This window comes from Calonectris borealis, chromosome 9 (genome assembly GCF_964195595.1).
Source record: "Calonectris borealis chromosome 9, bCalBor7.hap1.2, whole genome shotgun sequence".
Classification (NCBI taxonomy): Eukaryota; Metazoa; Chordata; class Aves; order Procellariiformes; family Procellariidae; genus Calonectris; species Calonectris borealis.
Window position 1 is genome coordinate 2,996,017 of NC_134320.1, and position 16,742 is coordinate 3,012,758.

The 16,742-nt window shown below is 38.3% G+C and overlaps 1 protein-coding gene across 3 annotated transcripts in view; it reads right to left on the reverse strand.

The window, feature by feature from the left end:
* The window catches only part of STAG1 (STAG1 cohesin complex component), a 205,713-nt gene that overhangs the window by 123,297 nt on the left and 65,674 nt on the right, over window positions 1-16,742 (reverse strand). For all 3 annotated transcript variants that reach the window (XM_075157939.1, XM_075157937.1, XM_075157938.1), the window contains exons 4-5: window positions 15,602-15,766; window positions 1,629-1,725 (exon numbers count right to left, since the gene is read on the reverse strand). In XM_075157939.1, the coding sequence (XP_075014040.1) occupies window positions 1,629-1,725; window positions 15,602-15,766 (262 nt within the window). The remainder of the gene's footprint in view (window positions 1-1,628; window positions 1,726-15,601; window positions 15,767-16,742) is intronic.

Here is a 16,742-nt window from a genome sequence, read left to right on the forward strand (position 1 = left end):
GATATCCCTCAGGGTACAAGGCAGAGTACTGAAAACGGATAGAAAGTCACCATTAAAAAAAAAAAATTGAAAGAAGAAAGTAAATGACATCAGCCACTTGAAGTGCTGCCGCCTCACAGCCAATAACAGAAAGCTTTTCTGGGAAGCAATCGCTTCAGCAGCATATGGCTGACAGTGGGCATTCAGCCTGCATCAGTCAGTAACAAGAGGTTTAATAATATGAATCTTCTGAGATTATAAGAGTGCTACCTTCTCTAACAAGGAGAAAGAAAGGAAGTAAAAATTAGAGAGCAGCAGGGGAATGAAGATATATTTATGACATGCCTCCACCAAAAGCTTGCATCAACAAGAATAAAAACATATGGCAAACGACCCCTTTGGTTTAATGCTGCCCAAATTCTTAGAAAGAAGCTTGCGGTGTGTTTTTTTTTTTCATATACACCTTTTTTTCATATACACCTTTAGGAGAGTGTTAAAAAAAAGCAAACAGAATACAACTACTTTCACATAAGTTGCCAAACAAGTCTAAAAAATATTTTAGGGATTCTGTGTGAACAGTACAGACATGGACACAGGCTGGTAATCTAAACCCTAAGCTCAGCCCTTCCACAGAATGCTTCCAGAGCTTCAGCCTTTCCTATCATGGACAAAATAAGTTTATTCCCTTAAGCTATGAAAAAGGGTTGCTGAAGCTGCTGACGGCTCATATTTCTTTTCTCTGATGCTTTTAACTATACTTGGGACTTCGCCTTATATTTAAGAAGGAAGAAAAGGGACTTCTACCTAGATCATTTGATGTCTAAAGGTATATTCCCATATCAGTTACAAAATGAAGAAAAAGAATTTCTGAATTGTGGGTTATTTTCAATTTTACTCAAAGCAAATTATAGGAAGCATCAGGAAACAGTAAATAGTTTGGATCTGGGTGCTACAGAGAGAGTAGAGCTCTGTCTTTCTTTCTGTTCAAGGCTCAGTTAACTGAAAAAAGACAACACATGAAAAATTCATTAGAAGGTACAGCGTAGCAACAGAATGCTAGAAAGACTGACTGCTGCATGCCTGGTAATGGAGACTGCTTAAATAGGGTATAAAAGGCAGGCCACTTGCTGCTGACTTGATAAAGTATTACAGAGGAAGAAATAAGATTGCTGCTTCATCCAGAAGAAATCTTTCTTCCTAATCGAAGTCAACTGAAGCCTGACTCTTTCCTCTTCAGTCTAAAAAAACATCATATTCCTAGAAAGAAAGAAAAAAATAGCAGAGTTAAGGTACAGCTACACCTACTAATTCTTGTAATAAAAAAAACTGGGAAAAAACAGAACGGGGAAGTAAAGATACGCCTACCTTGATTAACAGATCTTTTGTCTCCTTTTGCTGATGAGCAGAGTGTCTCTGTGAGGATTTGTACACTTTAGGATGACAGGAAAGTGAGGAAAAGAAAGGGTAGGCCCTTGACAAACAAACTTTAAATAAAATTATTCCTGAATGTAGACAATATTTCTATGTAAACCATGCATACGAGGAGTACCAATCCATGCGCCTCCCACATCTTTACCAGCATTTGCACTAATACACATTTGTATGACTGTCAGATTTATTCTATACAACTTGTTTCCAACGTTCTGTACCTCGACATCCTGAACACTGGATAAAGAAGTTGATTAAATCCAGAAGTGCTATGTCCCTGTCTTGTTTATATGATTCAATCCAGTCGTCCACCACAGACTGTCAAGAAAAAAAGAATACTTATCAGAGACTCTTAAAAAGTATTTTATTAAAGGCAAATGACTTATTCTTTTCAGTATATAATTTTATAACTGAGCATTTGTTTTGCATAATATACATGTGTACAAATTCAGAAATCTATACGCCTTCTCTCAGGGTGGAGACAGAACAAATGTTGTTAGAGAACAGAACTATATGCATTGTATTCTGGTATTATAATTGTATACACACAGGTTCAAATTGAAGTTACCGTAATTCCTCAAAACTCTATTGCAGTATTTATCTGGTTTCAAAAATGTGTTGAAAAAAACAAACACTGTGATTCCTTTCAGAATGACCAACATATATTGCCAGAAAACCGATGAGTAGAAACATTTTGGGATAAAAACCAAATTTATATCGCAGAGTGAACATCTCGGTATTTATAAAGGCCAAAGCAGCGTATCAGTCATTCAGAAACACTGTACATAGTTCAGGAAGACAGAATGCAATGAGGAATACTTTGTAAATAAAAATAATACACAGAAGTTGGTCTTACAGTGTTTGGGAGTCAATAAGCCACCTGAATCACAGTATATGAAGCTGAGTCACAGTTTCAAACTGCACTCAGAACTGTAAGTAGCCAGGATATATTTGTATCATCACTCACACGCAGGCGTAGCACACAGTCATTATTACGAATAATAGCAGGGAGGAGGACAGAAAGCATACAGGCGTCAAAAACTTTGTCATTTATTAATCTCTGGGGACAGAAAATGTGCCTCAGGAGCTTGATGAGAAAGGGCACTAAATGAATTTTGCCAGTCAACATAAAAGTGCAATCACAGCATCAGAAAGAGTTAATGGCAGATACACATCAGCTGAAAGGAATGCAGAGACATACAAGGGCAAAGCCTATAGCGGCTTCCCATACAGATACCCTACAGTTCTGACTACAGAACCCTTTCAGAGCTGTGCAGATCCACAACTTTTAAAACTCCAGATGGAGGTAAAACGAAGCAATGAGGACAAAGCAAACAAAGTAACTATGGAAATGCTTAAAAACTGTTCTAGAAAAGCAAGAGGGTTTGTGAGGTCCTTCTTCAGCCTGCTTCATGCTTAAGGCAGGCAAGTATGGCTTCCTGTCCTGTCTCCACAATACAGTATTCCAAGTTCCTCAGTTACATAAACACTGAAGGTAAGGAATTGTGTATATTTAATGTAACCAAATAGTATGTTTTACTTATTTTATGAGGGAAAAAAAAAAATCTTTACTGCTCCATACATGTGGCAGCATTCATTAAGAGAAGCTTGATTATGCTATCAGAGCACACCTTGCAAATGGATTATTTTATTTTGGAGTTCAGGTTTACAATGGATTTCCATAAAATTAATTTAAAAACATCCTAAACACACACACCACCACCCCTACGCAACCAGCTTCCAACCGTGCTGAAAAAGAATGAATGGGAAAGACAAAATACAAACAATTCAACCTCTTAAAGAAATTCTGCCTCTTTCTAAACTGCTAGATATAAGGACAAGATCTTGAAAAATCCCTCTGCAGTTTCTAGTTACCCAAACTTCCCTGATTGCCAGTGGGACCTTAGCAAGTGTACGAGAAAAGGGAAGCAGCAAGAAAACAGTTGTGTATGTACCAGAGATGTACACAACTCCCTGAACGGAGCCATCTGAACAGAGATCACTGCACGTGTTCTTACCCCAAGAGAGGATGAGGCTATCAGTATCACCATGTTACTCAACAACCAGCATGAATCTCTAGACATTCAATTTGCCAGGAAACGAAGTTTTTAGAGGTTTTGTCTACCAATACACACACACACGCATGCACAGCAGGAGAAGCAATCTTATGAAGAGGTCCATCTGCTACTTGGAAGAAATCAAAAAAGAAGTCTTGGCCTCAAATTAATCTTCTCACAATCAGTTGAGGAAACATGAAGCAGCAGCACAAAACCAGTTATCTAGAATGCTTCACTGATATTTCATCATGAGTTTAGACTTGTTCCTGTAACTATCAATCATTTCAATCAATCAGCAGAATTCTCCATGGCACATAAAACTAAATGTAGCCAAATGTAAAAATTATTTACTAAACCAAATATTGACAAAGCTTAATGACCAGACTGCTGGTGTACTACCAACTTAAAACATCTGTTCGAACAGCATATTATATAGCATATTATATTAGCATAGATATCAGAACAACCTGCAATTGCCAGCAGCTATTTTTTTCACTGAAGAAAATAGCAGCTGTGCTGGGTCAGACCACAGGTTCACCTGCCCAACAGGGCTTATACACGTACAGAAAGGCGTAAGAATAGGGCAAGAATGTCCTGATATTTCCGAGTTACTCTCCCAGACCCTTAAGACCCTAGCCTATTTCTTCTCTCATTAATGTGTCTGTCTGAACCAGAAAGTTTTACACCTACAGCATCTCGCAGCAATGTGTCTCAAGGGTTAATTACTCACTGCCAATTGCTAGATCTATTTGATGCCACCTAATTCTTATGGAAGGAGAGAAAACAAACCTCAACCCCCTATTTGTATTTTCCATGCTTCTGTCTGGTCACCTCTTTTCAAGCAGAAGAATCCTACTTTGTGCCGTGTGGCTTGCACAGAAATACTTCCATTATCTTCATATTTGTTCACTCTTGTCACACATCTCTTAACAGTTTCTGAAGTCTACTACATTCTTCTTTGAGCCTGGGAAATCTCAGATGCTTTTCCTGAGTGTTAATAATTAGTTCACCAGTATCCGTGTGCCCTGTCCACAGCCCAGTTTCACATAAAACATTCCCTGTAGAAGCAAGGCTGGCCTGAGAAATTCCTTTCCACATTCAGTCTTACTCGCATTTCTTGCTACAACATACTGCCCCTTCAGCTATACCACTGCAACTGTTTCTGGGCTGTGCTATAAATACTGCCAGTGAACCCATCTGGACTAAAAAAAAAAAAAGGGGGATTGGAGGGAAAAGACTTGGAGGAATGTCTTTGCATTTTGTTTCTGCCTCTTTTAAACAATTATTTAATTGATTTCTGCAGTACTACCTCAAAACCGTAACATCAGTGCAGCTCATCTCCCTTCCGGTATTTTTTGTCTCTTCATGCAAAAAGAATTGTAAAGCACATGCTATGTCCTTGGGCACTAAGGACCCACTGTGTCCTACCTAGTATAGCACTTGTATTTTCAGCCCACAACCATAACACAATTCACAGAAAAATGAAGACAAGCAGCTGATCTCAAGACTCACAGACCAGACTTGAGGCGATGCAGAGTCTTTAGCGGCAGCGGCAAATAAAGAAAGCAGTAAAACCTGAGTGAAGGTTCTGAACATGGATAGCAGGCAAAGCCTGCCTCCTGTGTCATCTGGACCTAGCAGAGGATTGACAAAGCTTTAACTAAAATTTTGAATGTTTGGGAAGGATTCATCTTGCCTAACTTAACATGCACAGCCCATGTAGTCACACAAGTCACTCAGCATAGCGTGTATGTGTGCACACGTGCATACGCATATATAGTCAATATTCGGTGGAGCTGTCAGCATAATTCGTCTGTCTAGAGCAGGTGTGCATGGTGAGATGAGATGGCTCCTGCTTAAAAACCTCCTGACTACACTAAGTAGGTCTCCACTGTCGGGCTGAGGAGTTTAGGGTGACAAGTGGCGTACCAGCACCTGACCTGTCAGCATCAGTACAGTCACACAAATTGTATTCACTAATCCCTAAAAATGAGAAGGGTGTTTTCAGTGTATCAAAATAACACCCACAGATCTACATCATTCAACCCCTCACGCACATTTGGCATGCTTGTCGGTACATTTTTTTAGAGATTACAGTTTAAGGCAACAAGAGATAATGAAGCCAGACTACATATGCTACAACAGTTGGAACTTAATCAAACTGTTGACTTTTGATGTAACAGAAAAGAGCTTCAAAAACTGAAAACACTAGGATGAAAAAATAAAAATGATACACATCAGACCTAAAATAGAGACAAGTACCAACTGAACCAAGAAAAACTAGCAGTAATTCAAACACCAGGAAAAAGATCGAATACCAGTGAAAGAAATCAAACAACAGGCAACAGTGTGGCAAATGGTGCAACAAGCAATCGTTGCCAGAAAAGGAATTATTTTGCATAAACATGCATAGAGAGAAAGACTCCTGTTTCTAACCAACAGTCCACAGGTTACAGCAAACCCTCCAGGATGATTTTATCTTGTTAGCGGTCTCCATCCAGTCACCCGGTTTTCAAGAGCTTCTCAGACACAAGCAAAAAGCAAACTCAGGGCAACAAACCACATTTGGTCACCATCTTGCCCAGAGATACCCTGCCCTGGCCCCCTCCCTGTCGTCTGTCCCAAACACAGCATTGATGTTGCAGCCAAGGCACATGCGGTGACAGGAGGAGGGAAGGGCCAGGCAGCTCTTTGGTAGCTACTAGCGGGCTCCCTCCACCAGAAGAATTCATCCCCATAAGAGTCTTGTTGCCTATTTCTGCAAAACACTTATGAAAGATGGTAGGAACAGATTGCGTGAGTTGTTCTGGTGGTACCCGTCTGCTTCCAGATGTTTTTACCTTCAGATGCAGTAGAGAGCATGGATTTACCATATGGAAATGTGCACTTCCATGCTGCGCGTGAAATACATGATAAATTCAGCATTCCTGGGAAGCACAAGCTCTACAGTACATGTGCTGCAGCCCAGGTGCAGGAAATCCATGTTTTTGGGACTCACCAAACTCAGCGCACATGCACAAGGAAAGGGCTCCCCTGACAACAAGGCTCTGCAGCACAAGAGATGAGAAGTTGCACAAAAAACTCTTTAGCTTCTCATCTTCGTTACCAGATCGGAGTGAGGCAAGGAGTATTGAAACTGAATTTTAAGCAAAGTAAAAAATTATCTAGCTCAGTTACATAGATAAAACCTCAAGATTACTCCAGCAACACCCACATGACCCCCTTTCACTCCCTGCTGTCAGAAAACAGCTATACATGTATAAACAGACAGACACATACATACCTATATATGTACATATATAGATACACACATATATATACACATAGATGCACTGCATCTCTGGGTTAGTCAGCATAACAAGTCCGTACAAGTACATGTTACAAAAATGAGACTATAAGCATATTTTTTTTTAATCTGAAAATGCTTCTATTCTTATGAGAACTGAGTGAAAAATCAAGGTCTTCTGCAAATGGCAGATGATGTATAGTACAAATACATAGTCAGTACAGAGATTTTTCAAGAGCCCGTAACAGCTTTCAAGAGTATCTCACAGAAATTAACTCTCTGGTGACCCTGTTTTAAGAACTACCATGCAGCATAATTTGAAGAATATGCCAAACAGGCAACCCTACAGAAATAAGAAGCTTAAAGAAAGTCAAGCAAGTAGCAGAATAGATCCATAGTTGGAATAAACACTTAAAATCAATCACGGAGACTTGCAGATATATTGACCTTCGCATCTCAAAGTCTGCTAAAAGATAAATAGGAACGTTTTATAGTATTGAAGAGAAACAGCAGCTCGGATTGCCAGTAAAAGCAAAAGTCTGATGCAAGGAATGAAATAATGAAGCTAGTTATCTTATTACCTCCTGGAGGCTTTACAGCTATGAATCCATTTCATATTCCTTCAGTGCAAGAACATTACTACATTTAGGAGCATTAAGTGCTGGAGGATCCAGAGGGACTAACTGCAGATGATACCTTGCCAGCTCGTGTAAATTAGCACAGTCCCACTAAATATTAATGAAAGTTGATTTCAAAAAAAGCTATTTCACAATTTAAATTAAGTAACAATCTGGCAGCAGTGTTACTAATACAAAGTGAAAACAAATGACACTATATACGAAGTGCATGTTCAAGTGTAAGATCTGAGTCAACTGCAAACCAAGGCAAAACAAGTATAAAGAACACTTAAATAATTTGCCATTTCATACAACTGATTGTGGACATGCTTCATTTAGAGTGAATATGACAGAACAAAAAATGACTCTAGAAGGGGTGCACAGCGTGTTTACATTAAAGGCAGGAAAAAAAACCAAAATCAAAGCTTATACTAACATCTTCTGCCAAAAAAACAAAAGTTACTCAAATGAAATATGAAGCTTATTAAAACAAGAAAAGGATGCGCAGTGAAATTAAAGATTTCAATTATCTGTATAAAGAGCAGCCCGAAGAGAAGATAAAAGCTAGAAAATATGCTTTAACAGACAGTGAGAAGAACTTAGAGTACACTGAAAATATGAACACAGGGCAAGAAAGGGAAGTAGTGAAAGACAATCCTCTGCGTAAAAGTTTTTTTAAGTGAATCTGTGCAGGTTTCTTAAAAGAGAATAAAAGTCTTTTAAGGTCAAATTTTGTGAAGACTGAAGTAATTACAGAGGCAGTTACTGGGGAGAAGGTAGTTCCTAGCAAGTGAAAGTATATGCAATTTAAGACTGTGCATTAGACTTCAAGACGACTGTTTGGTTGCATTCCAAATTGCAAGCAGTAAGTCTAATATACACCCACTGAAAAACCTAATATAAGGTTAATAAAAAAGAACTGTAGATTGAGAAGCTGCAATTTATTCTTTTTCCTCTAAAGATGGTCATTTTAAATTATGAAAAAGTTCACACTTTTCTAACACCTAGCAAGCACTTTCTGAAAAGCCCAAATGATTCTTTTTTTTTTTAAAAAAAAAATCTTACTTTAATGTAATAGTACCTGTTTCTTATTTTTTTCATCATAAGTAAAGATGAGAAAATCTGCTTTATGCAATGTCTACCTATATAACTCTTTTTTTTCCTGAAACACAGAGAGGCAAAGAAGTATTTATTCCCAATAAAACCAAAGGATTCATACTCTCCATACAGAGATATCTGTGTTTGGCATTTCATATAAATACATACTTCTGTGCAGTATAATGGGCATTAAATATCATTATGCGGGGAAATCAATATAACTCATTATATGGAACCATTTGGGAGAAAGAAAAACACTACTGAAAGATAAAAATATTCAGTTGTCTTACGAGAGTACTGGAATGGCACAATTTAACTAGCATTACACTTATGTGCATAAAAGGTACTGGAAAAATTCTTCTTTCAAATGGATTAAAATCACAGGAACTACTGAGGATGAGTACTCTTGTGACAGCAGATCCGCACTGCTCAGGGCTGCATTTCCTCACCCGAGTCCTCAGAAATGACGGGTGGGCTGTTCAACGGCCTCACACCAAGCAGATTTTCTGCTACGGTACAGAATTTTTACAGGTGCTAATCTCTCCCAACTGACAAGGGGCTGTGTCTGTTCAAGCTGGGCCAATCATGGGCATGAATGGTTCCGAGATGCTACAAAGCATCAAAACTACTCATATATATTGAACATGAGAATAAAAAAAAAAATCCTTAGAGGAGTGCAGAAACAAAACCAGTTATTCTAGTAAGAGAGACCCATCAATTTATTAAAAAACACGATTCAAGTTCCTTTGCTAGCACAATTTGTAAAGAGTTCACAGATCACCCCAGATACTTCAAAAAATGATGACATTCTAGAGAGCAGAAGACTTCTCCGGCTTTAAGTATAAGGGGTATTTTCAGGTATAAATGTTTTCACAGACTGCACTACTGGCACAGGTGTCACATTAACAGCAAAATCATCACCCTGCATCTTATTACATCACAAGGGAAAAGAAGTCTCATGTGATGACTGCAGAAAAATTCATTTGGTATTAAGGCATACCCTTCTAATTAATTAATGCTTCATCTGGTGCCTAAATTGTTCCGAGTATAACAAGCATGAAAACATGTAGCTAGTTTTGATTTTGTTTTTCTTTTAATTCAGTAGCATACAACCAAAAGCAAAGCAAAGCAAGATTAGGCTGCAGAAGAAATCCATCTAGCAATATGAAAACTAAATATTAGTTTAAATGATATTAACAGTTGCAGTTATTTTACCCTGTAAACTTCAGAGAATGCATACTTAAACTCCTACGGAGTTTCTGAGACAGTTTGGGGAAACCCAAAGTTATTACCATCCTTCAAGTCAGAGAATACAGCATTGTTAAAAAAAAACAAAGGACAATTAAACTGAAACATGCCTTTAACACAAAAAACATGGGTAATACTTAATATCATATGTCTGTACATTGTTAATCTTCAAAGACCTTCACTCCCAGAAATAGCTGAGGCAGATGCAGAGACACTAATCCAGCAAAGAGGACTTCTAGGAGGGAGAAGAGACAAACCCAGGGAAGAGAAAGCCATTAAGGCTACTAAAAACACAGACACCACATTCACCCTCAGCTGCAAAAGGCAGAGGTAGGGAGAATTCCCAAAATACATTTTTGCTTTCTTATTCTCTTTCTTAACTGCCATTGCCAGAAACAAGATATTGGACTTTTAGTACGATCCAGTTACAGCTGCTCTGACGTTTTTAAGCTCAAGTGTATATGTAAAAGCATATATGTAAAATACAATTCCTGCTAAATAAGGTAGATATGGTGATGGTTATACAATCATTCTAATCAAGAACAAGTGTGAGCGGCTGCCCAAGATGAGCTGAATCAGGGAGCTGATCCAGTTGAAAAAAATCCAAGTGTCAGGTTCTAATTAAATCTATTTCTTGGTGTGACTATAAAACACACAAGAAAGGTGTAAAAAACATCAGCTGCAGGTGTGGGAGAAGGTGGGACCAATCTGTTCAACAGCAGCCTCAGTTTATGCAAGATTAAAGCAGGCACATAACAATCCTTTCTAACCAGAACCACTGGAAGGACTAAGGAACATTGGGATTATCTATATCGCATAATGATTATGTGATTAAAGTAACTGTGAGATAAAATTCCAGGGAATTGAGAGAAGTAAGCAAAGCAAAGCTTAATCCATGCAGAATGCGTTAGGAACCAGCTGATGAAGCTGTGCAGTCACTGGGGCTTGCTCTGCTACCACCTTCCTTCCCTGGGAGAAGCCACCCCAAGGAGCAGCCTCGCTCTCTGGGGGGACCCCAGATGCCTTCTCCAAGGCCAGTGCCACCTCCTGCGCCACACTCACCAGCCCGGCTCCCTGCTGCAATGGCCAAGGTCCCTGTGACCACCAGGACAGGGGAGCGGCTACTGCCGCAAGACCTGAGGGGGAACAATGACATTCAAAACTTTGGCTCTACCTGTACAGTTGCTAAGGTTGGCACACCCTAATTAACTGAAACTAATATTACTATTACTATAAAAAAAAGAGGGTTGTAAAAGAAGCTGTTGGCTTAATACAGGAATGGATGCAATTCCCTGGTCTGAGCTATGCAGGGAGGTAGTATACAGACCATAATGGTCTATTTCTGCCCTAAATGCTACAAAAATACAAAAATTACTGAAATTATATAGGATATGCCATATTAATGGATGCGTAAAGACATATCAGGTCTTTGGAAGAAGTGACTATCTTGCGTTTCTTGTACAGATCATCAAAACTCAAAGTGATAGGAAAAGATACGGGAGGTACTAGGAATTTCAATCAGAAAATAATTTCAGATACAGATGTTGATGACTAAACGTCATCCAAACCTGATACATTACGATAAAAGGAACTGGCAAGCATGCCAGTAAGATGCTAGTGCATAAAGAACAAAAAAAGAGCACTGCTGAAAGTGGTCAGTGTTTCCTTTACCTCTTTCATGTTATTTCCAACAGCTCAAACGCGTAATTACAAGGGACACACACCCTTTATTTTTGCATGTACTAATTTTTAACCTCAGTCTGCAACAGACAGGTGGATAAACACTGAAAATCAGTATAATGTTGAAAATAATACTGAAAATATTGTTAACATTTCAGAAATATTTTCAATTAATATTAATGAAAGATTTTTATTCCTTTCAGAGAAGGAACTGAAGGGGAAAAAAGGTCTCATGATGGTCCTGCTCTGATACACAAACTTTCTAGCCAGTGTAGTACCGTGAACAAGAGTCACAGCTTGCCAACATGAGCCCAGTAGGTGCAAAGACGACAAAAATCTGAGGAACGGCAACAAAGAAAACTTCTCCTGACAGGGTAAGCAGTGCTCCAAATACAGCTTTACTCAAACAGGGAGGGAACCTCAAAGACTCAAATCCCTGCGTGCCAAGGTGTGCAGACAGCAGAGAGGAACCACATACATTCTTGATTTCTGGAGAGATAAAGAACAACTGTGGCACAATGAAAAATTCCATTTCAACACTCTAGAAAGCTCTCTTTGGATACATATCCCAAAATGCTTGTTGGCACATAATGGAGCCATATTTTCTCTCAGCCATGCCTAACTGACACCAAGATTACTTTTATTAGCTTAGCATAAGCAGAGGGGTCAATTTTTTTTTTCCAAAATCAGCATCTAATCTGTAGTGAACTGCTAACACCAATTAAGGGTAACTGGTAACACACATAATATTACAGAGTAATCGAGGCATAGATCTGTCCACGTTCTGGTATTGAACACCTCTTACGATTACTGATGATTCTCCCCGATGTTCTCGGGGAGGCACAAATCCCCTTTGCACACAAGAAAGCAGAACACTTCTATGCTTGGTTTGACCGGCACAGAAGTACAAACTTCATTACGGCTAATTGGTCATAATTTACCTATGAGAAATTTTCAGACTGAGGCCTAAACAAAACGTGAGATCCTCACACGCTCTTTATTTCACTGCCAGCTTAATGCCAGGGTCAGAGCCCAAGGCAGATTTAAGCTACAAGTCAGGCTCCGCGCTGGGGCTCGGCGGGAGGAGCAGAGGTTCACCCGCGCCCCCCGCTCCCCTCAGCGTAAGCTCGGGCAGTTCAGCACATGAGAAATGGCGATACAGCCCGTTCTGCCTACAGAGGTTTAGAGTGGGGGAATATAGCGGATATAGCTGTGTCCGTAAAAACATTCAAGGGAAAAAAAAAAAAATGAGACAAATGACAAAAAGCAGAAGAGTATCACGTTTGCCTAAGAAAAAAACCACAGAGCCTAAAAAAGCTCTAGGAACAGTCTTAATGGACTAACAAAATGTACCCGCAGAAAACATGAACAGCAGGTCATATCACACTTCGTACACAGAGGGTTGCCGACAGAAAAACTTCTGAAGCAGCTAACTGTACAAAAGGTTACAGAGCAAATTAAAAAACAGTGACAACAACCTGATACCAAGTTAATGCGGGTATAAAATTGATTTATAGAGTTCAAATGAGACTTAACACCAACACAACTAGCACTTCATAATAGAGGCAAAGATTTATATGCAAAGAGCAGCTCTGAAGTTATGTATACTCGAAATACAAAATATTAACCTAACTTTGTTTCCCTGGAAGAACCAAACAGCAATAAGCCTGAAGAGAGGAAGTGAATGAATCCTGCTATGAGAAGCAAAATAGAGGACAAACTTAAAAGAAGTGAGAATTGAATTCAGCTACAGACTTCCATGAGTTGGCAACACAAAGCCAGAAAAATCTAACAACTAAAATAAATCCTGAGAGCAAACAGCAGGAGCAGAGAGATCAGAAATGAAAACACATGAAGTAAAATTCCCATGTCATCTCAGAATATATTAATTGAATTTTTCTGGGTTTTCATTGCTGGAAGCAAACTTAAAAGCACTGTAGAAAAATGTAGGTTCATATTACAGGGAAAGAACTAAATATTGAGAAACAATAGATTCTGACAAATACAAATATATGGCACTTGTCTGAAAATTGGCAATACTGACAAAATTGCTAAAATTGACCACAAAAAACTTGCATCAAAACTATGAAAAACAAAGCATTCCTAACTGTTACATCAAAATCCCTAAGCTATTAAGGAAAAAGAAAAGTATAAAGAGACTAGTAAGTTTGGTTTACAGAACCTTGGTTTCACGGGATTATTGTCCAGAAGTGCAAGTTAAAAAATATTAAATCACTTTTAATTGCATCCTCTTTCCCACTATAGGGTTTCTTTCCTTCTTTTTTTTTTTTGGCATATTTTTTACCAATAGTAAAATTTTCAAAGATGCACAAGTGACACATACTCTTGAAATTAGGATTGGTGTTCCTAAATACAGCTCAAGTCATTTATGGCTGTTTGCATCCCAGGCCTTCAAATAAACTTGCCTATTCCTTCACTATTTGCTTATCATTTCTCCACTGCTTAAAATGTGCTGTCTACTTCTTTCTCAAATATGTAAGCTGGGCACATTTTAAGCACGCGCATGCACATGTATATATACACAAATATACAGACACACACCCATCTATATATGCATATACAAATACTGAATTTCTCAAAACAACTCCTTTGTATTTGAATTCCAAAGGTTTCTTAATACAAACGTGTAGACAATTTCTTTTTAGAATTTCATTTGCAGAAGACTTCTGATGGCATCTTTTTTGAAATAGATGAAATGTATCAAAGTCAATTCCACTCACACACAGAGCCATAAAATATCAAAGCAATCGCTCATTCCTTTGCATTTGGCTCCTGCAAATATCAATAACTAAGACAAACATACTACATAAAGCATATTGTATGTTCTGTACCACAGTAAAAGCAGAAAATAGGCTCCAGATGTTTCCTCAAATCCTGCCAAAAATGAAATTTGAAGAACTGTCGAAAACCAAGCAAAGTTGGAAGCCCTGACTTAAAACATGTAGGAAGAAGAGGCACAAGGAATCTGTAGCTTTGTTAGGAGTAAATTTGTTCTGTCTTCACCTACTAGAAAAGAAGGGTCAATCCTCAATAACTGTAAATACAGCAACTATGAAGAATAAAAACTCTCATTTTCTTCCTGTTTATTACTACTTTAAAATTACATCTGAGACCTTCCACAGATTTGAGACTGAGAGAAAATTTTCAACAGCTTTCACTCATTTGGAAGGAAAAAATATTCCTTTGGGGGTTAATTACACTTAGCCTTTAGCTACACTAAAAGTAATATTGAAAATGGGACTTTGCCCCTAATTTTCCTAATTTGTAATTTTCTCATGTTAGTTACCACCACGAAGTCAAAACAAACTAACTAATACTGCATGAGTCCTCTTTTGTTGAAATGCAAAGTAAAGGAGGTTTGCTTAAACAATCCTTCAGTAGGAACGACTGCTGGCTTTGCACTGCACCGGATGAACAGTGTTTTGGGCCCGTTGTTTCTCCTTGGAGTGCCAAAAACAACACCTGAAGCACAGTAGCTTACTAAAAGCATAGAAGTGCTGTCAAAAACAATCATCTATAGGGTTCCTGAGGTGGAACTCATCTGGCCCAATAAATCCTGTAAGACCTCTGAAATTGATCAAAACAAAGGAGTAAGAAACACTTCCAGAGGCGATTCACTACAACTATCTTAGATATTTATTTTACAATGAAGAATTCGCCCTCAGGATGTGTCCATCTTTGTCCCTCAGACACAGAGAAAGTCTAGGCTACTACTTTATCCTTCATCTGCTGCTCTGGTGGGGACAGCAGAAGAATGCAAGCTGCTGTGCAAAGTATTCAACAGTGCTTGTGTCAGTGGGTATTTTTGAAAAAACAAGCAAACAAAAAAAGCCTTGGATCCATCACTAATATCATATACTTTTTCCTCATATAAAACTTATTATAGGATATTCTTTAATGGACTGCTTAATACCAACATGTATTTTCAATTTGGAAGTAATGAACAAAATAACGAAGAATTTGAAATACGTGACTTTCTGATCTGTCTCTTGTCTTTCAAAAGTATTTATGACCGTCCTCAACTCAATCAAAGCACATTCTGTCCCTTACTTTATCATACACAGACAGTCTGTTGGACCAATACAGGTTATGAAAAAATACAATTGTTTACAAAAGCATAGTTTAAACTGAACTTCTACAGTCAGGACATACTGAATTTTGAATGGTAACACAAGCAGTTATTTTACCTGCATAGCACTCTTCCCCAGCTTAACCACCTCAAACAAAGTGACAGGGTCCCCTTCTCCATTCTGCTGAGGGTGGCCATTAGCTCTTCCACGACTTGCTCCTCTAGCTCCAGATTCAGAACGACCCTTGTCTGCTGGAGACTTCCGAGGTTTCTTAGTGGCAGACTGGGCAAAGAAAACCAGCAGAATGAAAATTTATTATAGCTATATCTGAAATCACTCAATGTATCTTTATAAATTATACATAAATATTACACACACATTTATACACTCACACATGTATATTCACACAAGTATCACAGAATAAGCCAGGCTGGAAGGGATCTCAGAGGTCTCCAGCCTGACCTCCTGCTCAAAGCAGGGCCAGCTATGAAATTCAACCAGGTTGCTTAGGGCTTTATCCAGTCAGGTACATATATTTTTATTTACCAGTAGTTGTTGAGGATCAACTTAAAAGGCACAGTCATGTCAAGGTAAGTAGTGGTGAATTTCCAACACTGGAGTACCAGTTCAATTCAATACCTGTGTTAGTTTTATTCAACACAAACAGACAGTCGACAACATGACTAAAACTAGATGAATGGTAGCAAATTACAGACAGGACAGCAAAAGTGGTGTATGCTGGCACACAAGAAATAAACTTTTAGAATAACTAATGATCTTTGGAAAACAATAAGTTATTAAAAATACACTTGTCTTGTTAACATTCATTTTCTGCATTTTCATTTTTATACAACTTCTATAAGAAACTGCGTACATAAAGAGTCAGCTCTTCAACTCAACTCAGATTAAATCACTGAGTTTATACAGCCAGATTTAGTAGATCATCATAATAGCCCCTTGCCTTCAAAATTTTATGAGTTAAAACATTTTCCCTGTGAATCTAAATTATTTAATGTAAATTTTCTCTAGATTCGTCAAACTTATAATCAGGTGGTATAGATCCCACTTGTAAGAAGTCACCTAGTGAACAGTTTGCTCTGAATTTAAATCACCCTATGCAAAAAAAAAAAAGTTTCTGGGGAAAATAACATAAGATTCCTGCTATGATCTTATTTCCATATTCTATTCTTTCTCCCTACTGTGAGGCAGACAAAAGCAAAAGCTGCCGTTTTCCGCAGAACAATGAAGCTATTTTGAG